Source organism: Halichoeres trimaculatus, unplaced genomic scaffold (assembly GCF_033239565.1).
Source record: "Halichoeres trimaculatus isolate MK-OKI-2021-1 unplaced genomic scaffold, fHalTri1.1 fHalTri1_scaffold_16, whole genome shotgun sequence".
NCBI classification, from domain to species: domain Eukaryota; kingdom Metazoa; phylum Chordata; class Actinopteri; order Labriformes; family Labridae; genus Halichoeres; species Halichoeres trimaculatus.
The window spans coordinates 8,402,681-8,428,060 of NW_027437194.1; the positions used below are offsets into that span (position 1 = coordinate 8,402,681).

At 38.8% G+C, this 25,380-nt stretch overlaps 2 protein-coding genes across 5 annotated transcripts in view; one reads left to right on the forward strand and one right to left on the reverse strand.

Annotated features, from left to right (window-relative positions):
• The window catches only part of crhbp (corticotropin releasing hormone binding protein), a 13,064-nt gene extending 4,781 nt beyond the window's left edge, over positions 1–8,283 (reverse strand). The window contains exons 1-2 of one of the 2 annotated variants that reach the window (XM_074691019.1): positions 8,107–8,283; positions 105–216 (exon numbers count right to left, since the gene is read on the reverse strand). In XM_074691019.1, coding sequence (XP_074547120.1) covers positions 105–197 — 93 coding nt within the window. In that variant the 5' untranslated portion in view covers positions 198–216; positions 8,107–8,283. Of the gene's footprint in view, positions 1–104; positions 320–8,106 lie in introns of those variants that run through there. The other variant, XM_074691018.1, reaches the window with a different exon arrangement.
• A 286-nt stretch (positions 8,284–8,569) lies between these two features.
• The window catches only part of pde8b (phosphodiesterase 8B), a 46,784-nt gene continuing 29,973 nt past the window's right edge, over positions 8,570–25,380 (forward strand). Inside the window, exons 1-2 of one of the 3 annotated variants that reach the window (XM_074690193.1) lie at positions 8,570–8,806; positions 25,043–25,099. In XM_074690193.1, the coding sequence (XP_074546294.1) occupies positions 8,714–8,806; positions 25,043–25,099 (150 nt within the window). In that variant the 5' untranslated portion in view covers positions 8,570–8,713. Of the gene's footprint in view, positions 8,807–9,615; positions 9,677–12,338; positions 13,017–25,042; positions 25,100–25,380 lie in introns of those variants that run through there. The other 2 variants (XM_074690194.1, XM_074690192.1) reach the window with 2 other exon arrangements.

The following is a 25,380-nucleotide window of genomic DNA, read 5'->3' on the forward strand; positions in this document are numbered from 1 at the left end:
AGAAAAAACGTTTTTAACATAAGATGACTTTAAAAAAGAAATTCAGAACACTCAAAGTTTAAATAAGTTTGATTGAAGTATTCGTTTTTCCCTTTAAGTCTTACCTCGATGTACCTGGAGTCCCCTTTGAGCACAGACAGACTCAACACCAGAAAGAAGAGCTGCTCCCGGAACGTGCGCTCCATCATGACGCGCATCTCTGTCTGCAGGACGCACCTGAGCGGAGAGAAAGACTGAGCTGCTCCAAGACCACAGAGCCTTTTTATAGAGACAAGTCCTGGAACAAGCTGCGGACATGGTCCCTGTCACCCACTGTGGGCTCAGACCCCCACCCCCACTCAACCCTCCTTCCTGCTTCCTTGAGCCAATTACGTGTTTATGACGAGAGCGCCAGAACGATGGACAGGCGAGTTAAGAGTCAGTTGATGAGTAAAGATGCTACAACCACAGAAATCGACGTCATCTTGTTGCAAAGTGTCTCAGAGCTGCTGATCAGAAAAAGAGAAAACTGATCCATAATCAGAAATTACTTCGTGCTAACACGACAGGATGCTGCCACTTTCCCTCAGAGGAGTTGAAGGGCATCAGTGCTGATTTTGCATCGAGGAAAATCAGAGTTTACTGGTATCTAACCATAAGATTAAAAATAAGTGTTACATCAGAAAAGATGAGATTTAATTAAAATGTAATTTGTGTTAAACGTGCTGTGAGGAAAAGCCGTTTATATTGGACTGCAGCGCCACCCTGTGGCCCAGAGTCTCTCGCACAGCATTGTGAGGTGGCTTTTAGCAAGTTGTGTTTTTTTTATAAATACATATTCATACCAAATACAATACAATAAGATAAGGTATCAACAGTGATGTAGTGCTACGATTTGAAACGTGACAACAAGCAAATGTAAGTTTGTACCGTAGTTTAGCCGCCAGCTATATGTAGCGCCACTGGAAGCCCAGTGCTCAAAGACAAAGACCGTAATGTGTAACGTTAGTGATTTGGGGTTATGTCCTACCAGTGCTCATCAACCAAACAGAGGGAATGTAACCTGGCACCTAATTTTATTGAAAGACTCTAAGTTTAACCAGTGTTTTAGCATTTAGCATTTAAGGTTTCAGCCTGTGTTTTAGCTATTTTGCTTTCTTTTGCTCCTCTGACCTTGGATGTCTGACAGTTAAGCACCATTTCCACCAAGCTCTTCAGAAAAACCGTCCCACTTTCTGGGACCCTTCTGTCCAAGTTCCAGACTAAATCGATCCAATCCCAGAAGGTGGATCTACAACTCTGCAGACCATTGATTAGTTGAAAGAATTGTCACTTACCGAGCAACAGCAACTGTATTTCTTCTCCCCACCAACAGCCTCCCCCGAAACAAAGCTTGATTATGCTTTGTAACAAAGAGCCACATGAAAATCACAAAAAAGCAAATTACTGGATGATGCAGCTATCAGCATCCAGCTCACACACCACCTACCATGAGGGGGTATGGTTTGCTTACTGATCTGTACCGGTCTGCTCGGTGGAAATGGGGCTTTTTTAGGCTCCATCATTACTACAAAACTAATCCAGAAATACATTTAGCAGAGAAAAACTCAGATCTCTAATCTAACTACTAAACTTAATCAGCCGGAGCGGTGTAGTGATAGAGACTTTGATGTGCCATTAATCAATCTAGTCCTGCTCGACCTAATAGGAAAGCTAAGATGTAGTATTTACGAACATATATGGGCACTGATAATCTCATTTTGAAATTATAGATTACAGTCAGACATATTTCTAGAAGGGAGACTTCTTCAAGATCACTTAAGAAGTCCTCACAGCCCCTTTACATTCAACCACCACTGAAGTGATCCTAACTTAAAACATACGGCTTGTTGGGGTTAGGATCCTCAACCATGAGACTTATGACATCAAGGTTTAGCAGCACAAGAAGAACATAAGAACAGATTACTTTTATTCAGAAAGGATTTAGGAAAAAAGTTATACTCAACTAAAGTTTAGATTAAGATCAAGAACAAAGACACTGACCCTCTGTATTCATCAAAGAGTGAAACAGGATATTCTGTTTGCCTCCATTCCTGCACTTGCAGCTCTTCTGGTCATCAACATGTTTTCATCTATTTTTATTGATGCTAACTGAGCACAAGGTCAAAGGTCAAAGTGAATTGTCATGCCATTATTACACATGTAGATTGCATGTTACATCAGTGTAGATATGATGCATTCCACAGAGCTTTAGTGCTTGGTATACATCTGAAATGGACCAGAAATAGAATTAATCAATTCAGAACAACGATCAGATTGATTCATAAAAAGTCACATCCACACTTCATCAGGAGTTGAGGACACTGAGAGCTCATCCTCCACCTGTCTGAGCTCCGTCCCCGCGGTCTGCAGGTGCCTCAGGCTGCTGGAAAGGTCAGTCGATTTAGACGCAGAAATTGGATGACGGTGTTATTCAACGTCCTGGAGGTGAGTGGTACAAAACAACACGTTTGTGTCTGGATTAGTGCTGCGTAGGCACTCAAGTTTCAAAACTTGGGAAATTCATTAGAGGACCCCGAAGGCAGATGGCAATTCAGGTTGGATATAGAGATGATTTATGATTTAAAAATGGTGCAAAGAGATCATCAATGCACCTGAAGCTGCTTCCTGTTCCTTATTGAATTAAAGATGTGTCACAGATCTATTTTAGTCCCTCTTTGGTCCCAAAGTTGGAACATCAGAGTGCAAATAGTTCAGAGAACATTTTAAATCAGGCCAATTAGAGGCAGCGTAAGACTCTACTTCAAACTTGATAGATAAGATATTACCAGACAAATTAAACATGATTTATAGATGTTGCATTGTCTCTCGAGTTAGTGCACAACTTTGTCCTACAGTGTTTTAAGATATCTTTGTTACTGTCTTCATTCCAGTGTCACACACTTGAGCAGCTGCACCTGTTCAACTGCATGTTAACACAAATATCTGATCAGCCAATCACGTGGTAGCTACTCAATGCAGTTAGGCATATAGACATGAAGGAGACAAACTTCTGAAGCTCAAACTCTGCATTAGATTGAAGAAGAAAAGTGATTTAAGAGACTTTTGTACATGGTATGGTTTGAAACTGAGGCTACAATTCACACAGGCTCACCAAAACTGGACCATAGAAGACTGAAAAACATTGCCTGGTCTTGATGGGTCTGGATTTCTGTTCCACATTCAGATGGTAGGCTCAGGATTTGGAGGAAACAACATGAAAGCATGGATCCATCCTGGCTTGGATCAACGCTTCAGCCTGCTGCTGCTGCTGCTGCTGCTGGGGATGTTATACAATACAGTACACTACACTAATCCCTGAAGGAAAATTCAGAGCCACGGCACCAATACAAGAAGGTTGATATTACAAAAAATAAGAAGATATAATTAAAAGGATTAATGTCAACTAAAAGAAAAAAGTCCATCAGAGGAGACAGCAGAGCCATCATTCTCCAGTCAGCCGCCACCTCCACAGGGTCCAGAACTGAGCTGGTCTCTCACCAGTCTGATCAGCCTCACTCTCCTGTATTAAATTTTTCTAATGTGGTATTAATGTCCAGTGTTATTCTATTAGGCATGTTTGTGAATAGCATTATGCTACTCTGCCCTTTGGTATCCCCCTGGGAATCAGGTCATAGGGAACATCAGGCCTAGCACTGGTTAGCGTCAACATGCTATAGACTGCTCACAGCTGAAATCTCATTGGTATAAAGTGCATGGTTGCACAAAGGATCTCTAAACACACAGAGGAACAAAAAAAAAAGTAAAAACACTATGCCAAACCCAAACAGTTTGGTGTCCATGGCTAACAAATGAGCCATAAAAAATAAAGAGAGACCCCAAATACAAAGATAAGGAACACAAGAAGAAAGACGAGCAGACAGAGGTAGCTGCTGCTGACCATGTCTATCTCTTTATGATGGAGACTTCCAGCAGGGTAACACACAATGTCACAAAGCTCAAATCATCTCAAACTGCTTTCTTGAACATGACGATGAGTTCCCTTTCCTCCAATAAACTCCATAGTCACCAGATCTCAATCAAATAGAGCTCCTTTTGGATGCAGTGGTCAGGAAGTTGTATCAAGCCAACCATGTGAGAATTGCAGAAACAAATTGTTGTTGTTTCCATTAGAGCTGATTTACTGTTGTTGTTTTGAATCACAGCCTCTGCTTCATTCTGAAATGTTAGCATTGTATTTTTTATAAATCATATTTGAGCTTTTTTTATACTCGCAGACTCTCCTCATTTTGCTGCTCATTAAAGCTATTTCTACCTCATTGAATTGATGTGCGTAGGAGCTTAAATTTGATCTCTGGATGTATTTGCAGAGATGTCGGCCACTCAAGGGACTCGGTAGCTTTTAATTTCAGCTCTGAGAGGTTTGTTGAACAGCGGAACCATTAAGTGCTGCTAAAGTAGCTTCATTAGGCTCCATCGAATTAGATGCATCCCATTGTGTCCTCTCTGGGAGTCCTGTACATTATCTCTCAGTTGAGGAGACTCTGGCATAATAAATGTCCACTTTGGATAATGAGATTTTAAAAATATGCAGGAGGAAGTATTCACATGGAGCTGGAGCTGTCAAGACAAAAATGTCCTTATTAGAAATGAGGAACACTTCTGCGATTGGCAGCTTTAGATTAGTACATATTAAACCATTTTATCTAACAAAATTTAGCTTAATTTCCTGGAATTTGAGCCAAATATTTAAAAAATGACTACACTGCAAATAATAAAATATAAGCGTTTACATCCTTATTTCTAGCCAAAATGTTTTTTAGACCTTATATGAGTCACATTCAGCTGTCAAGTCTAGAAAAATGTCTTATATCAAGATATTGAAAGCCTGATTTGCTTGAGACGGTTTCTTTGACACTGACAAACAGCTCTCACACGCCCCTGGAATTGCACAAAATGAAAACTTAAATGTAGAATTTCAATTCCTTAGCATTTCAATAAGAGGAAAATTGCATTTCTTATCACTTCAGATATCCTGTTGATACACTTCAATGCTCAGACTAATATAGAAAAGAGCAGAGGTGAGAAGATCACCAGGTTCAGGTGTGATCGTATCTGTCCGGGTTTAGAGGAGAGCTCTGAATGACATCACTTCCCTCCTCTCTGACGTGTCAGACACGCTGAGACAAGATTAATCTGTGACTTGATCTCCAGCTTTTGATGAGAAAGGGTTATTGGATCTTTGGACAGATAGAGGAAAAAGACTCAAACTTCGAGTTTCATTTCATACATCACATGTGACATGGTTACAAAAAAAAAAGGAGTGATGAATCAAAACATTCATGGAACTGTACCATCAAAAAAACAGCTGTTGAAATTCAGGAATGCTAATCAGTAGCATATGGCTCAAGTTTTCCTCCACCTTTTATCTCGATTGCTTGGAGAAAGACAGTTATTTGGAGCCAATCTGAGCTTGGTCATCTCAGTCATTTTCTCGCCTGCTGTCCCGTTAAAGTTAAACACATGTAATGCTCTTGGCAGTTTACAAAATCCAAGCTCAGAGATGTAAAAACATAATCAAAACAATGAACACAGGCCTTAAAGTTTTGAATACCCATGAAGGAGAGCCAGTTGAGTGCTAGCTAGACCCCAGGGCCTGTATTAGTAGCTCTTAGTGATGTCATTCTTTGAAAAATCTTGGAACTCCTCAAATTCCAAGATTGTCCTTAGATATTTCCTTTGGTAAGATTAAAGTTATTCACAACGTGTTTTAAACGGTGGCCAATAGTTGTCAGACAATTTGCAAAAGCCACAACACAATGGAAGAACAGCCACAATGAATGTTAGGAGGACAGTTTCCTAACGGACACAGAACAGTCACACTCGTCGCTTGTGGGCCCAAGAAAAGGGATCTATTCATTGGTTTGTTGGGCACTGTGCTCCCAAGTCTGCCTCTTCCCTTGTGCTGTGATCCCTGGACCCAGTTTCCCTCATGATAGTCTTTTATTGTCTTTCACGTGCCAACAGCAGGCACTGCTTTGTATCCAGTTTGGCTTTAAGGTTCTTTTTTAATCCATTTCTTTCATTGTTTTGGTTGTTCTAACAAATAAAACCATTTTTATAAGGATGCCATGAATCATAGAAAGTTCTGACAGCTGAGTCTGCTTCGACCATTAAAACCAAACACATGAAGTTGCAAGATAACCAGCTTAGACAGCAAAAGACCATGAATGAATGCGGTTCATTCAAACATTTTGAAGTTGTGTCACAATTAATCTAGTTTTGCTGAGTTTCGTCTGGATACAGTCCAAATTATATGATCGTTTCCATTTGATTCCATCCATTTGCAACTATCAATCACGGCTTTCGAAAGACTGCATCATACCTTGCAATGGGGTCAACCACACCACCTCACTAAGATAAAAGTTTCTGTCCCCTCTTTGCTCAGAGTTGCTCTCAGAAACTTGGGTTCATTAACCTCTGATGTCAGATCCAATTTGACCCTTTTCCAGTTACAAGCTGAAACAACTCAAAGAAGTTTTAGCCATTAGCCCCTGCAGTGATTCACACTCTTAGCCAATTGAAACGATAGCACAGTGTTCAGAGATAAAACATACCCAATCCTATCTATGTGACTGATTTGATTACAAAACAAGACAACAAGTTTCAAATAACTAAATTTAAAGTACCCTATGTTTCCTGTTATTGCAGGGAAAAGCAATCCTAAAGTTTGAGCTCAGGGTTACTGAAGTTACTCTGAGTCCCTGAGAAGGGAACAGTGGCTAAAATTGAAGCATCCATCCCCAGTATGCAGTGTAAAGGTATTCTCAACAAAAGTCTACAGTCTTGCAAAAAGCAATCCTGAAACTTTCTTGTTATCTGACTTGACAGACTTTGGGACCTCTAGTGTGAAAGGTTAGAAATACTTTTCTGCTTCCATGTCAGCCGTTGCCTCTGTTCACAGCCTGGGCTGAGTTACAGCAATATTTCTGACTTCATATGACTTCCTGGAGTGTCATTTATTCCCCTTTTGCTCTCACTGCAAATTGTTTTCCTGTGTAAAGCAACAAGTACTACTAATGCTTGTGGACACCAGTAAACTTCTGACTCAAAGTCCTTCCCAGATTTTGCAATTTTATGCAGAACTTGCAAACAGAGAGTGTGTACAAACCGACCCTATGAGATACCCAGCCTTTCCAAATCCTGCAAAGGCAAAAAAACAAAAAAAACACAGGTTTTCATGTGTGCTATGCACAATTTATCCAAAGAAATCTTTGAATGATTGATGCAACAGAAAGAAAGTTGACTTTTAGAGGCACATTGGTAAAACTTTGGAGCTTAATACACTGCGAGAGTCGTGTGCAGGAAGTTATTATGAGTTTGTTATGAGTCATTGGACTGTAAAAATATATTTAAAAAGACTAAGTGTATTACAATTTTGCAGAGTCCCCAAAAAGGGCAGAGGTATACCTTCAGATCAAAAAATGTAGACAAACTATGTTATGTAAATTCACTTTTATAAATGTCACAAAATGAAGCATTGTTATTGTCTTAGCTTCAAGCCTCTCTGCGAGGTTACTATCATAAATGATTGAATAAAGTAGACAAATATGACAAAAAGCAAATGCAGCAAGATGCAGATGATTTCTCAAACTCTAGCATCAGAATCTGCAAAATTATTTCACATTTTCCTGTTGAAATCTAAAATCACAAGCATGCAAATAAGTGATGTTTGACAGCCAAACATTCGAGTGTAAACACATGCATGCTCAAACAGGTATGAAAGCCTCCTTCATGCATCAGAGTGTAGCTTAAGCTGGCAGTATGTGTGTGTATGTGAGGCAGATTCAGTTCAGCCATGCATAATTCAGATTTATGAAAACAAAGGCCTGCTTATGTCATAACAGGGTAAGCTTCACAATCCTGCAAGGTGAGCAGAAGAGGCGGAAATCCAGCTGCTGCTAAACCGGAAGAGACGCACTCAGCATCTTTAGATTTGTTTCATCTTTTCCTGGTTTTATGCTTTTATATAACCAACAAAAAACAAGATTAATACCTGCAATTCATAAGTGTCAGTTTACAGGAACTTGTTTTTAAAAGCACTTTTTCTCAGCTCATATTACTCACCTTTTGTTTGGGTAAAGAGGCTATCTTCTCCCATCTGGTCAATTCTCCTTATTTCATTGGTTTGTTACGTTCACTTCATTTCTTCCACAAGATTTAAAAAGCAGATAAAGCTCAGGCTGTATGAACCTGAGTGTATTTTATCTGCTGTGCTTCTCACACCCTCTGCTGGCCAATTCCAAACACTGCAAAGGAATTATATCCTCTATTAACCTGACAACTTCTCTGGCTTCTCTGGGGATCAATAGGGCTAAACAAACCATTTAGCTGTAAGAAGCAAATAAAGAAATAGATCTAGGTAAATCTAATGAATGACACAATAAAACCCAATCCCCGCCCTGTGTCTTGTGTCACACCTAATCAGACACAGGTGTGCCACAAGACACAGGTGAAAAGTAGGAGGATAATTAGAGAGGAGGGTATTTAAACCAGACATACAGGAACCAAGAACTATAGCCTTAAGAAACATTGGTGAATATACAAGCACCAGCCTGCAATAATTCAAAAATGTAACCCAGAGAGCAAAAAAAAACACAAGAAATGCAACAAACGCCAAATAAGGAAGAAACACACCTTAACAAAAGCAACTCAACACTCTTTTACCCAACACATGAAGTTTCCTACAATTTGGAGATATTTTTTTAGGTTGGTCACTGAAAAGTTTGACCACAATACAACAGGCTGTCATGACTCTATTTACGAGGTAAGTTGATTTATTTCTGTGTTTATTTATGGGAAAGAATTTGCATAATATGACATCAATTGCTGTAAAATGCATCTAGTTGAATCATATATATATATATATAATTGTATTTGATTTTTTTAAAAAAAAATTTCTGGGGACCTAGAAAGCTATGAAAGTTCTCAACTGTCAAGAAAACCTCCAGTAATAGATGTATCACAGGAAACAGAGTCAAATGAAACAGTCCAATTAAGGTGTCAAACTCTGCTACAACAGTACAATCCTTATAATTGGTACTTATAACACACAATACTAAATTTGGTACTATTTAAGAGAAAATTTAACCTGTTGGATATATATATATATATATATATATATATATATATATATATATATATATATATATATATATATATATATATATATATATATATATATATATATATATATAGTAACTAATGTTGTTTTTAAGTATTTCGTATTGATTGATAAGCAGGATGTGCTAAGGACTAGAGCTTGAATGTTAACTTGTATTATCGATGCTCTGGAGTTATTAAAGTGCACTCAGAGTAATGGACACGGTGATAATGTGCATTTGATATCTTTTTATTCAACATTCGACCTGTGGTCTAAGTAGAGGACACTAGGGCCTGACGGACATCGAGCCCATGGGGAAGTTTGGGGGCCGAGTTTAAGCTAACTTTCCAGCGACCAGTACCTGTACGACTTCCATAACTCTGTCATACTGTTACTCAGAGTATGTGTTTCCCCTTTGAAGTTCACACATTTACGATACATTTTTTATTATTTTAATTTAACTTTAAAACATCGTTTCTTTGAGACATGAGTGGACTGACAACAGAGACTTCACTCTCAAACGGACCACGAAAGGTAAGAGCTCATACTGTTTGAGTCTTCTTTGTGCTTCAGGCTTAAATCTCCTGAACTTTTACCGACCTTTCATTGCTTATGCTGGAAATAATCAGTTTAAACTACACACCCAGTCTTCTCCCACTCATAATGACTGTGAACTTGCCACTCATTGACTGGATAATGTGTCAGTAAATTAATGAAGGATGAAATGACTAAATAAATAGATGTAAAGTGGAGGAAAGGGTTAACAGAAGCTTGAAACTGAATTAAAAACTCATTTTCGCTTAAAAAAATCAACTGTTTCTCTGTTTTTGTCGTCTAAATCACGCCTAGGTAATAAATTAGTGCTGGATTATGATTGAAAAACTAAGAAACGGGAAGCATCATAGCTGATTATGGCATAATTTAATAAGATTTTATTTGTTTACAGTTGTTTTGCGAGATTTCAAGCGCTTTCCCAGACTGTCTGAAATAAATTTCTAGTTTTAGATTAACAGCCCTGAAAGTCAGCTGTCACTTTACTGATATTACATATTTCTTTTTCCTGAATTTGCTGCTTTAAATGGTGATCTAACACAGTTTATGTTTGATTATGTGCACTCATTGCCACCAGGGGGCAGTGTGCAGTTTACACAGCAGGTTTGACAGTGCTGAACATGTTGGATGCATGCTCTAAGTGCTCTTATTTTAACATAAAGTAGCACATTAACATTATTTTATTTATGCAACTTTAGTGCAAAAGAAAGCAAGAGCAGTGCCATCTGAAAAACATGCAGGGCAAAAACATCAGAAACATCACAGGAACTCAAGCTTAAGCGCCATATTTCAGAACTGTACTGCACTAGAGTACAAGTACAACATCCCTCAGAAGAAAAGTCTATTTTTGCTTTAACAGTCAGCTTAATGTTTGGCCTCAGCCTCCTTTACTTTGTGCATTGACCCCATAGAATATGTAAGGCTTTTCTCCCTGCTCTTATACATAAAGTATCTGTCTCCAGGGATCTGTAGGGGAGTCAATAAATCAGCAGAGACTCTTGCAGTAAACGTGGATGGAGTGAGACTGATCAGTCCCTCTAGTGCCACTCACTTAGACTTTACCAAATCCACACTGCTCTGGCTTTGTTATACTGTACATGTAGTGTGTTTCATGGTTTGCTGAACCAGTGTTTTCTCCAAAACTATCCCTGAAACTGGATCACACTTTCACTTTTTGGTTTATGATACAGAATGCTTAATCATTAAAAAAGTTTCATCATGGGTTTATGTGGCGTGACAAAAAGATTACTCTTAATATGTTCAGATTTAAATATGATTTAATCGCTTTTTATGCATTAAGAGAGCTTTGGGGACTTTTATCAGTAATTTACCCTCTTTGAAGTCCACAAACCTCTGTAACGAGCATGTACAATAAAACCTAAGCTTTGAAGGAAAGTACAACAACTTCTAAACAGAACACCAACAAATTATTTGCTTTTGAGGTGTCTAATGTCTGCTCTGAAAAAGTCCAGCAGGTAAAAGGCAAAACCAGCAATTTTGATCTGGATTCCAGTTTAACTACTCTTTTAGCTCAGTTTTGGTCTCCTCCACCTGCCAGGAAGAGTATAAGTCTTTTGTTTCAGCTTAATGCTCGACTTTCTTCTTTAGGGTACATTGCAGGTAGGGTATCCAGAGGCTCAATCAGGCATCAAGGCTCTCTGAAAAGCATGCTACATCACTTAAGAAATTTTCAAGTCAGTCTGTTTGTTTGTTATAAAATGTAAAGCTGCTGTAATTGTAGAGAAAAACAAAAACAAAGGCTGAAAGATGCTTAAGTTTTCTACAAACCTGGAGAGATTTTCTCAAATTCATTTTTTTTTTTTTTTGCTAGTCCTTGGCAGTGTCACGGTCTATTCATTTTATTTCAATTCCTTGTGACTGTTATATGTAAACATGTGGCTAAACTACTCATCAGGGAAGATTATAGCTTCAAAAGATCAATTAATATTTTATCACCATTTACTCTAGCTTGTAAAAACTGTTTTATTAGGTAGCAAACAGTGCTATAAATCCATAGTGGAGCAGAATTGCTGTCCATTTTTCTCAAATTTTTCCATCTCTGGCCTGTATGTGTCATTTTTTTATTGATAGTTGAGTATCTTGTAAAAATCATGCAAAGTGAGGTCTTGTGTTTAGGCTTAGTGTCTGAAATGAGCATCAGTAACTCTAGTGTAATGATAAAGATTTGTCAGAGATGTTGGTGCAACTAAGGGGGAAAATAATCTCTCTTTATTGGACAGTTTCTTCTATTCGTTTACATTTAATGGTTACATAAATAACCAACCATTATCAGGACATAAAGAGTTGCAAACACTTTGGAGAAGTGGTTTTTATTGGTTCATAATCTTTGATATCAGAGGTTACCCTAACAGAGGATTGCATGTTTGCAGCAGAACATGTGTGTGTGTTAATTTCTTGCTTTGCTTGTGTAATCTTTGTTAAATAACATCTGCAGTGGAAGGTGAGAGGAAGTTGAGTGTTTTTTCCTCACCTCCATAGTCATTAAGCTGCAAATTGAGGCTTTAAGTGACCCTTGGAGTCAGGGCATGGCCTCTGGGGGATCAGAGGGTCATGATGAAGAGATGGGAGTGATATTATGTCACAGAGAAGGAGGGAGGCTGAGAGAAGAGAGGAGGACAGGGGGTGGACTGCAGCCAATGATCTACAGGCAGCAGAAAGTGGAGAAACGGAGATTTCATAAATCCAGATACTCTCCACGGGCCTTAAATGCAGCATTTGTGACTGAGGATGAGAGCGGAGAGGTGATGAAGGTGGTTTAGTCCATGTATGAGTTCGTGCAGCGGGTGGTACAGGCCATCAGGAAGGGTTAGATGAGATCCTGAACACCTTTCTGTCCTGGAAATGATCCTGGAATCTGTGGAGGACGTTTGAATCAAACACCCAGCTTGGCTCCCCTCCGAAATTTACGCGCTCACACCGGAGAGAAAGCAGCCGATGCCCGGAGAACACATCCGCCTGTGTGGACGGCAGGAAGGTGGTACCCGACGCGTATCTTATCCGGGATCTGCCTCCGTAGGTGATGGGCTGCGCTCCCAGCATCCACGTCTCTCAGAGCGGGGTGATCTATTGTCGGGACTCGGACGAATCCAACTCCCCGCATCAGACCACCACCATCTCTCAGGGCACCGCGGCCACGCTGCACGGGCTCTTCATCAAGAGCGATGCGGCCGAGACCATCCCCTCCGTCATCACCTACCAGAGCAGGCACACGCGCAACAACTCTCACCGGGATCGGAAGGAGAACAGCGGGGGACACGTCCGCATCGAGGCCGAGACGCAGACCAGCCACACCAGCGTCAAGGTACCGAGCAACAACAACAGAGAGGAGGTCATTTATTATGCACAGCAGGCTGTGGAGGGTTTACTGAGGGGAGGTGACACGTGAGCAGGTTGTTTGTTGTTACCGGAGGAGGCCTGAGCCTTCTGATGGGGAGCTCTGACACAAAATCATTGCTCTTGTTCTCCACCCTCATCAGTCAGTCAATCCCTGCAGTCAGCTGGGACCTCTGAAATCTGAAGATCCGATGCTAGAGCCGCAACCAATCAAAGATGAATGATCATGAGTTCAGAAATAATCGTTTCAGACAGTTTACAGTTGTAAAAGTAAAATATTTAATGCTTTAAAGCTTCATTATATCCCTTCCCCCCTGCAGTCAAACTACAAATAAACAGTCTTTTGGCAGTCAGAGGATGTAACTCAGGCTTTTTGAAGTTTAATGACCTGATATTCCCTAAAGTGTTGCAGCTCTTGAGTTCTAGACAAATTTCCCATGGGGACAACAAACTGTATCATATCCTGTCTAATTCTTTTTCACCCACATACAACTGCAAACTTTACAGTAAAACAATATGTGATGACTATTTTCTGAACTTGCAAGCCCAGTCCTATGCACAAAGTGCAACTGCTCTTATGGGGTGGACATTTTATGAATGGGGTTCACAAACTGGGGCATTAACTATTACAGGGATTGCCATACGTACACATGACAGCCTCAAATTCGGGAGGATAATCTCCTCTAGAAATCATTGAACTTCTAAAATTAAGAATCGAAGTAAAAATGTTGTGTCTTTGTATAAATCAACCTTAAAAGTTAGCACAACAGAGTGGTGACATTTAAACTTGTAGAACTAAATTAACTGCAGACTAAAAAGAAGATATTTGTCCAAAGACACTGGAGAAGTCATTTAACTTGTCTTGTCTTTGTTTCTGTCCTCTTTACAACCGCCACATGGGTAACTTTACATTAAAGTGCAGGTGAACCACTGATACCCTCACCTAATAAAGTGAGTTGTCTGCACTCTATGTTTTTGATGGATCAACTAATGGCAAATGAATAACCAAATAAGAGTTTCACAACAGGTGTTGGACCAGTGGTGTGTGCACAATGGCCTAGTTGTTGAAGAAGAAGCGCATCCCCTCTTGGTTGCATTGGGTTGGCACAACACACTAAATTTCCCCTTTTTCTGGTTGAAACATCATAGTTATCTCTCGTAAACAACAAAAAAAGTTTGCTAAAGTGCCTTCTTTGCACAAATGTTTTGTTTGTGCCCTTAAAACTGTTGGTGCACCCTATTGTGTTGCACTCTTTTTAAAGTGCATCAAATGGCTCACACATTAACTAAAACCAAATAAGGATATCACCAAAGATGGCTTTTTTAAAGTACCAACAAAAGAAAATGACCCATTGATATTCTAAGTAGCAACAAGTAGCTTGTTGAAACCAAGAGGCAACTTTTAAGTCGCAAACTGCAGTTCCTCAAGTCTCCACCTGGGGCTGCCTGCAGAAACACCACAAACCACATACATACTAACTAAAAGGAGCAGATCTTTACAGCAACAAAAAACATGTTTATATCCTGGTACTAAAATACAGTTTTAGCCTAAATAGCTTATAGATAATCCTTTATTCATCCCTCAGTGGGGACACTTAAAGAATTACAACAATAAACAAAAAAGCATGTAGTCAAACATGACAATAAGAATATATCAAATAGAATAATATAATAAGTGTCATATGTACAGCAAATATGTAAAAAAAACAATATACAAAGTAGGGCTGGGCGATTATGGTAAAAAATAAGAATCCCGATTATTTTAAGTGATATTGAAATCACAATTAATATACACAATTATTCATTTATTCAAAAACTTCAGTACTGATTTAAACACAACTTTAAAGAACCAGCAAGTGGCACATACAGTATTATTGATACACATAAGTCACACACACTCGCTGTGGCTGCACATGGAACACAGAAGAGCTATGAAGCACAGGAACTTGCATACATCTACACTGTGTGGCATATTAATTGTTTTTCTTCAATTATATTGTTTTTATGATTGTCAGATGGCAAAATTGAAATCACGATTAAAATCCAATTAATTGTCCAGCCCTAATACAAAGAAATATGCACAGACTGCAATGGTAAACATTTTTTAGAAAGGGGTGAGACTTGTTCCTTCAGAGATGACAGCTTGGCCATCATTCTCCTGTCAGCCTCCACCTCCACAGGGTCCAGAGGACAGCCCAGGACATAGGTGGCCCTCTTCACCAGTTTATTTACTTTTACTTTCCTCCAATGTCAGGTTGAATTCAACATTTCCAACACAGCTTCTACCGACAATAGGCTTCGAAACTCAGCATCAGAAACAAATGGTTGATGTCACTGAAACAATATTCTTGTATAATACAGCTGTGGTTGAAATACAGACTCCAGGGATGGTCATGGCCTCCTCCTGGCTCCACGACTGCTGCTGTTTTACTTCCTAAAGATCACATCATAACTAATAGGCTGTTATCGGTAAATAACTTTAGCACTAGCCTTGCTTCATTTAATTTACCATAAACAACACAACGGATGCAAATCTAGATGTGCTGTGACACAAGTTCACCTTATCTAGGAGGTCACTTTGGAGTAAAACCTTACTGTAATGCCTTCTTCAGTGTACCAAAGCATAATATTAACATTATAAGGGTTGAGCACAATGTTATGTAGTCTAGTTGTGAGAAGATGTGGGTGCAAAATCACAACAGAAATCACTCATCACACTCTTTGTAGTATTTACACAACAGTAAGGTCCAACCAAGCAATCTGATTGGACCAGAGACAGCACAGGAAGTTTTCCCTTTATGAAAGTGTTTGTATCACTTAAAACACTGCTGCTGGTACATGTGACTCACCAAACAGACTATTGTGTAACTGTTTGCATGAAAGATTAAAAGTGCAAATGAGCGATTATGATGAAAAGTAAGTGTGAAGTGTCGGATACCTCAAACAGGGACAGTGTGTGTGTATATGTCTGTGTGTCATCTGGTTTGCATGAGCCAAGATTTTCTTTATTTTCCCTGTCAGGGATTAACCCGCACATCCTAAATTCACATTATCTTTTATTGAAAAGCTCAAGACACAAATAGAAACTCTTTTATCTCCCAGTAAACTTTGTTAATGAGTGTTAAACGGAGAGCGGATCGTCGGCTTTCAGGCCATAAAGCTCCTCCGTTGTGTCCATGTGTTGCCATGAGGGAGCATGTGAACAGATACTTCTTGATATTTATGATTGAACCCCAGAGGATAGAGCTGTGTTTTGTTAAGAAGTCACACAGCAGATGATCCTCTCATCAGACCGTTCAAACACACATTAACCCTTGCCGGCCTGGACCAGATCTGGAGGAGATTTCCAACTAAAACACATTTAATAATGATAACTTTTTATTTCAACCCTTTGACACTGTTACTCAACTCTTCTTGAACTTTGCTTTATCAAACAGTCTTGAATATGTGTTTTTGATAAACTCGAGCCTTATTTTCATACTTTTATTAGAGGCTCTGCTGCTCCCATGCTCTTTTTCTCTCACATATGAGTCCTTTCTGGCTCAAGTGGATAATTAGTGAGCAGAAAATGAAACAGGAAGCTTCATAGAAAGTGTGAATCCCATTTGAATCTGATGAACTATACCTTCAGAGATTTCTTTCAGTAGTTTAGAGAGTGGCTATTTGTGTGTCTGAGTGTGTGGTTAGTCAGCTGCTCCTTCTCCATCTCTGGTGACAGAAGCAGGATCAATGATACCATTTGTTATTAAAACCATCTGCCTTTCCCTGCAGGATCCTCATAAACTGCCAGGATGCCGATTGTGCCCCTGTGTGTGTGAGTGTTTCTGTGTCTGGGAGTTGTTTGTGTACCCCTCTGGTCAGTCCTGTGAGCAGTGTGAGCAGCGCCATGTGAAGGAGCTGATGCTGGTGGTCTGTACACAAATCCCTGCAGGGTGTCTGAACACAAATACTAACTCTGAGAGTTTACAGTCTGGAAAGTAAATCAGCATTTTCTCCACATCATCGAAATCTCAGTGATCATAAAACAGTTTTTTAAAAGGAAATGAACACTTGATTAACTATATCCGGTTTGTCAGATTTTGTCATATCTAGCAGGAAGTAGTTTCAGGGTATAATCTTTATAGATGATGAAGAAAATCAACTTAAAGCATCTTTTTTACCAGCTTGTGTTTATCTAGTTTTGATGCTTCAAAATCATCCATTACAGCCACCAAAGCAAAGTAATGAGATTGTGAAAAGTATAAATTAAGATTTATTTCTTGCAACTGGTTGTGAGGGGGATGTGTGAGTGCAGAGACGTCGTCCAGACTCTGCAGTGGAAAATGGTTTGAATGTTGGAACGGGACGCGTGTTTACTTCCACAGAAGTTCCTGTAGGTGTGTGTTTACATGAAAGTTACCTCAAAGGAGCATAGTCTGGATTCTTATTCTGCTCAGTCATGTTTCCTTGCTCTTAGTTTTCTCCTTTTTGTGATATTTTTTTTAAATGTGTTATGTAAGAAAAAACATTGACATTGTGGCACATGAACAGTTGAGTTTTCACAGCACATAGTCAACTGAACAATAAGTTTATAAGTGTTGATTGATATGTTGCTCTTCTTGAAATTTACTTGGATGCTACAGATTCTTGGTGAAATTTCAAGCCAAATTCATGCAACACCAGCTTTTTTTCTTTGCAAGCAATACTCCATCTGCCACAGCATAATACGACATCAAGTGTGTGATGTGTGATTTTGCAATTTTCTCTTTGCGAGGTAACATCTGGGTTAACCCTGGATTTTCCACCCTGCAACGGTGTCCCTGATGACATCCTGTACCAAAGATAAAGATTTTCATCAGATAGACTGAGCTACAGTCAAGGTTAAAATAGTTTTGGATTTGTCATTATAGTTTGGTTTTAGTTAGTTGTGACATTTTTTTTCCATTATAGTTGAGTTTTAATTAGTTTTAGAGCGGGCATTCTAGTTTTTATTTAGTTTTGATTTTTGCAACACGGCTTAGTTTTAGTTTAGTTTTAGTCTATTTTCAGTTTAGTTTTAGTTTTTTTCATACCTTATTAACCAGGTGCAGGATTCAAAAAGGTCAGAATAAATATTTTGTAATACTGTTTATTTTCTAGTCCATTACAGTGCTCACTGCTCAGGCAATGCTGATACTGAAATGTTGGCTGCTGCCTTAAACACAAGAAAATAATATAAACTTAAATAAACAAATATAAACATAGATCATGTAAAACAGTAAAATATGAGCATTAATAATTAGAAATTTGAACTCTGTAACAATAAAGTCAGACTCACATGCAATGAAACTATTACAGATGCTCTGATTCATTGCTCCCCTACGTTTTGTCGCAGCACAGAGCACAGCCAGTCAGTGCAGTAAACAAGCACGTCCCAGTACGTCACTATGATGGTGCGGTACGGCGCTGACAACTGCCGAAAGCTGTCTAAAATTGGTTGGGAAAATGTGTCTGATTAATTTAAATTCTGAAGGCTATTAATATTGTCAAAAACTCTAACTAAGGAAATTTTGTCTATAATTTCAGTTAGAGTTAGTTTTATGAACACAAGATACAGTTATAGTTTACTTTTTATTTTTGTTTTCTTTTCTAGTTTTTATTATTTTGAGTTAACTGCAATGTATTTTAAATTTCAGTTTTCGTTTTCAGTTTCGTTTTAGTTAACTATTTTAACCTTGGGTACAGTTTTATACTGGTGGAGCAAATGTTACACATCGCAGCCAGGTGCATCTGAAATAGGGCTGCAACTTGCTTTTATTTTAGTAATCGATTACTCTGACGATTATATTTATGATTTATCAAATAGAGGAAAAAAAGATCATGAATGACATGAATGTATTGTCACTTAAAGAATCAACAGTATGGGCAAAATAACAGAAAATATATTGTTAAGTCATCAGATTAAAAACTTAGTGGGCCGGAAAGGGAAATTAATAAAAATGTGTCCTCTGTCTTTCACCTGCAGGTCAAACAGTAAACCCCCTCTACCCTACCACCATCTGCAGCAGCTAACGCTAATGCTAACGTTAGTTTAATGAACTTCAAACAGGGTGACGATTTAATAAAAAGACTAAATGAGTTCTAAAAGACATGCATTTCACAACATTTAGAAGGAGTGTATGTGGGATTTTGCAGCTCCTTGCCTCACTGTTGAGCTCCTCAGCTCGTCGTCAATGAGCCCAACATGTTTGCGTTTTAAGTACTGGATCATTGCAGTCTTACTGCCGTGCCATCCAAGGTAATTTTTTCAAATAATAGCAGTGTGAAACACTCCCAAACTCTGGGATTTTTGGACAAACAGCTTCTCCAGCTCTGCCATTATTCTTGTGTTTACTTGTTTCCCTCACCTGCCGGCTCGGCTTCTCCTCTGCCACACTGATCTGTTTACATGTGACGCGTACAGCCCAGCAGCCCAGGTAATCTACACTCCAGTCCAGTAGGTGGCGGTAATGCACCTTCAGCTAGTTACTAATTGCTAAATAATTCAACAAAAAGGAAGAAGACAGAATGACTGAAGAAAAACCAATACAGTAATGGGGCAGCACAGTGCAGCGATCATGGAAAAACATTGTTGACGCTTTTACTAATCAATTTTTATTGACTTCATCGATTTGTCGTTGCAGCCCTAATCTGAAATAATGAAGTCTTATGATTCCAGCTTTCCAAAACAAACTGCTACAATGTGGAGTAGAGTGTATCATCTTCAGGTTAAGTTTTTTCACTGATTAAAGGATTTAAGATGGAATAAAGAAAGAAGTCGCTTAACTTAATACATATTAGGACACCAGCAGGCTTCTTACCCTTTTAACATGAGCAGTAACCCTACTTTGTGTCTCTTTTGCTGCTCCAAAGTTCTAACCCCCTCCGTCTTAAATCTTGATCTAAATGCTTACTTTATAAACCTCTGGAGTCACTTTAGCTCGATCTATTGTTTCAGTAAAACTCGTATACTTTGGCTCTGAAGGTGCCACGTATAAACAAACCTTTATCTACAGCGCTGGGCCCAGGTACCTCATGTCATTGTATAAACAGCACACACAGTGCTATGAAACAGATTAAACAAAGCTTTCATTCTACAGACCCACTCTGACATTTAAACTCATTTAAAGTCAAGGTTTATTCTTCTGAATGTATTCAACTTAACAGAGTTACTCCATGTTTGATGTTTTTGTTTGAAGGTGTTTATAGTGATCTCAGATGATGAAGATGACGTGTTTGTTTACTTCATCTCTAAAGTAACAGAAAGAGCTGAGCTCTCAGGGGGAAGGGGTTTCTCTGAATTACACTTGACCTTGTTAAGACTTTTATTTTGAAACTGAGACTGTGAAGGAATCAAGAATGACATAAAGTTAAGTTTAATCAGTAAACTTTGCAACAGAAGTGGAGACATTGGTGCGGAGGTTTTGTCTCTGCTGCATGAAGATTTTGAGTTCCTACTTTTATAGATTTTATTTTAGATAAATCAGAACAAGGTCCTGCTGGTGGGTCCATTTTCAGGACTGAATCTTCAGTTCCTTCTTCATCTGGCTCTTTTTTAGATAAAATCCACGCTGCCGTTGCTTCGTATTACTCATCACTCTGACAGCTCGGCCTTGGTGTCTTACGTGAAACTCATCCTTGTGACGTGGCCTCATTTTATCAGCAGCACAGGCAGTCCTCTGTACCAGAGACAGACCTGAGGTCAGCTTCAGTCTGCACGCTGACACATTTATCTTTCTTTAGACTTCTCTCTGCTCTGGGTGAAGTCATGATAAACTCACTTGAATCAGATGATACGCTGACGTGGGTGAACTCAGCTCAGATCCAACCTTCAGATTTAACATTTACACCACCAAGAAAAGCAAAGTGAAGAGGCTGTGAGTGTGACAAGATTCCTTGAAAAAGAATCCCTATTTTACTCTGACATCTTCAGAGTAAGAGTTGTTATCTGAACAGCTGTTGCATGGTTTACCATGAAGTAGATTTACCCTTTGGTGGGGTTTCTAGATGTAAAAAAAAAAAAAAGAAGAAGAAGAAATAAATGGCACTGAAATAAGTCTTTGAGTTTTGGTCAAAGTTTTTAATTTGTTTTGAAAATATCTGTTTTGCATCTATGGTTTTATTTAAAAGGATTGGGAGAAAAATCTATTCACTTGAGTATCAGGATTTTTTTGTTCTACAATATTAAAATCAGGATCCTCTGTGAAAAAAAAAAAAATCAAATTTAAATCCTTCATTTCAGTCTTTGTTTATAAACTGGATTAAAAAAAGGTACCACTTTTCTCCAGCAGGGGGCAAAATGTTTTTCTCAGACTCATGGTATGCATTTTTGGCTCTTGATATAGTCTCTAGAGATTATCACCATAATTCAGCTTTTCCACCTGGTGGGGTGTTGAAAAATTAACTAAAAATCGCAAAAATTGGAAATAACAAAGATTAAAGATTAGACAAAGAATAAATCGAATCGGCACCCCAAAAACCGGGGAGAATCAAGATTCTATCCCTATTATTTAACTTTTTATTGATTCAGTGAGTGTTAATTTTTATACATTTTTGTATCTCAACTCATGCAACCTTTTCAAATCCTTGAAAGTTTTAACCTTTGTCAATTTCAGTGCTTGTTTTCAATCTTAGTTCCAGCATTTGAGCTTGAATTTTGTATGGATGCTGCAAAATATTGTTGAGTTCTAAATAAAGCACTCCATTCAGCTCTTTATCTGAATGTGAAAAAGTTTGTGCAGTAGATAGTGGAGATGCTAACAGCTTATCCCTTCTATCTGACACAAAACATGAGTAAACTGCACCAAAACTGCCAAACATCATACATATTTTTTCTAATATCCAGCCAGATTACAAGAAGCTATTTTTTCTTTCACTTCTACTACTTTTTCCACAACAAATCTCCGCTGTCACACATCTCTGTGATCCATTTCTTCCTTTACTCTCACCTTCCTCTCAGAAGTTTTCTTGATTCATGAGTGTTCAGACCACCTCCTGTCTGTCTGTCCTAAATCTTTTTAATACTTCCCCTTCTTGTTGCTCCATTAGATTACTGAAGCCTGTTTTAAGAAGAGATGTCCTCTCTGGCACTTTCTTCAAACACAACCTCTGCCTGCTTCTACCTCCACCATCTGCTGTTTTCGGCAGTGATCGCTGTTTCCTGTTCTGTTCCATGTCCAACTTTGTTGTCTTTAAGTGAAACAGAGTTAGTAATTTCTCATACAGGAAACATCATACACCTCTGGACATCATTTGGAGTGTGTAACATGTCCTCGGGATCAGAATGAATCTGAAGGTCCAAGTCCCAGCTCTAGAAAACTACTGGACAGCTGAATCTTGCCCCTTTTGTGAAGAATTTGCAAAGATATTAAAAGCTAAGACCTACGATTTTGCAAGTATACCAGGACATACTCTTACATTTTTACATACTTTTTTTTTTTACTATTCTTATTTGCTTTACATCAATTTTACGTTTTTAACCCAAATTTTGATATAAATTGTCTAATGTCGTAACTACTACAATAAATTGCTTAAGAGTGCAATAAAACTTTAAAAAAGAAAAGAAAATTTTGTTTTTCTCCATTTCAATTTCAATTTCACAGCTGTATTTCTCAAAGTGGAATATTTAAAGAAGTTGCAAAATTATATTTTTATTTTTTATTTTTATGTAACCAGATAAAAGACCCTTTAGGATCGAGACCTCTTTTACAAGGGTGACCTGGCCAAGAGGGGCAGCAGCACATGTCATAGTAAATAAAACTGATTAAAAAAAACAACAAAAATTAATAATAAATGCAAGCAACTCGATAAAGTCAGAAAGAGTATTGTATACCAGAGTCATCCAGTGTGTATGATTCCTTTAATTTAAGGGTAGCATGCTCGTTTTAGCATACAGTGTCCTGTGGTGGGTAAAGCATCTACAACCTGTGATAAATCTCAGAGCACAGTGGGAGGCCGGAGTCAAACACTATAGTCTTTATACTTTGGAACCACTTTGAATTCATTTTGGGTCAATACATAACTTACTTTTAAAAGATATAATCAATTTGTTAAAGATGTAAATAAAAGGGAAAATGAATGAAAGGGAAAAATTTGAGTCATTAACACCAAAACAATCCATTTACAAAACTGCAATCAAATTTTTCAGATACTTTCACAGCTTTTTGTTTTATTTTGGGGGGCATGTGGTGCATTTAATTAGAGAGGAAAGGACAGTGGATAGAGGGGAAACAGGGTGAGAAAGGGGAATGACATGCAGGACGCAGGACACAGGCCTGGCCATCTGCTCAAGGCCGAACCTCATGGGGTGGACATTTACTTAGACTGCGAGGTCATCTGAGTTCCAGTGTGACAGACACTTATGAACACATGTTATAAAACCATGTTCATTCATAAAAAGTGTACTTGAAGATTAAAGAAAATTGTTTTTACTGAGTTGAAACTTCAGAATAGAGGAACACATGACTTCAAATTTCACAATGTGATGGCATTCGTTTTGATGTAAGAAGTGCTGCAAACACCCTCGGTCCTGATTCTAACGATTTAAATTATGCACTCTGTATTGTGTATTTTTAAAAACCCATCACTGCAAAAAAGCACTCTGAGACACAGAAAATGTGTGAAATGTTTGTGTAACTGCCCAGATTCTAACTGCCAAAAGAATGATCATCTTTGTTAACTGGTTTCAAATCAACCATCAGTCTCGCCATGCAGCCATTGCCTCTTTCTCATCAAATGATACTGGTGTTACTCCATCACAGGGCCTCTAGATATTGCGGTTATGAAGCTCGGTCAGGTTTGGGGAGCCATTGAAGGTACTGAAGGATGAGAGTGGTGTCCTTTCGTCTTCTTAAGCTTTCAAATCAAATTTATATCCATCTTGAATTTTGTTGCAGTTTTTAACATTTGAAAACATTTTCTCAAAACTTCTTGTTGTTGGCATGTTGTCATGACCTCATGATGCTAACATGTTATAAAATGTTTTATTTACACCCAGTTGGAATTTTTCAGACTCTTTGTCATATTTGTATTTTTCACCCTGACTAATGCTGTATTTTTTTAGTTCCACTCTGTTCCTTAAGTGCAGCTCTTGGTGACGTTTGAGCCCATAGGAGCCTACATGTGGGTTGAAGTGTGTTCACCTTTAAGCCTAATTATCACTGACAAATAAGACTGATGTGTGTCTGCGTCTGAGTCACCGTCTCCTGTCCACCTCACCTTGTCTTACTCACACAGCTGTGTGCGTCGCTCCTGGTCCGGCAGAATTAGCAGAAATCCCACATACCCCTCTTTCTTTATCCTCCCTGTTTGTTGCCGGGGAAACCACACAGATGTTTTCCTGAGACCACTCCCGTGTTGGTTACGAGTGAGCTCTCATTAAAACCGTCTAATCAGCAGACTGACTCACTCTCACAGTTTGAGCACAAATAACCGGACACCAGGTGGTTAATTCCCAAACATTGCACCTACGCTGCACAGCTGATCCAGCATGTGTGTGTTCGAGCATCTGTACAAAGGATACACATGGAGCTGAGTTGCTTATTCACACCGGCGTGACGCAGAGGGTTAAATAAGCCGACACACACATATATAAACGGCTCAGATTGTGATGCTCCAGCAGAGGGATTATGAAGGTAAACCTGTGAGTTCAATCTGTGCTCGCTGGCTAATGCCTGTTTGCAGAGGACAGCTCCGCTTTCTGCTGCAAACGCTGCGAGTAAATAACTGTATCATCAGCATAGAGAGAAACAACCTGCAGGTAATTGAGTTAATTCAGAGTTATCAGAGGAGATTCTCATCTTTTGGGAGAGAGAAGCTGAGAAAAGAGATTAATAGAGAACAGGTCTTGCATGAAAACAACCAACATGCCAATATGCTTCTGGACATTAACGGCAAAATGGTAAGAAGGGGTTCCCAGCTCTGTGTTTTGTTTCTTCTGGTGTTTGTTTTTTATACTTGTAACTCTGATTTACACTCAGTCTTGTTTGTTTCTTGCAGGTTTCTTCTACAGAAGAATGTGTTGGACCAATGAGGCTGACTCAGGAACCGATTCAGGTAGGAACAGAGTATCTGGGGTCACATTTGTGCCATTAAGGGAGTGTATTGGTTAAATTTTGTGTGATTTCTAGCCAGACAAGAACAAGAGTCATGTATTTTTGGCATTTAACCAAGTTGGATGCATGTTATTTGTATGATTTATTGACTGATCCTATCGTCTTTGAATTCACTTTTCCATGCAACACACACAATGACGTGTATAGCTTTCGGTAATGGGTTTGATTGACGACACGGAGGTACATTTTAGACTACCTGGATGGTCTAAAGTCGTATTTCTT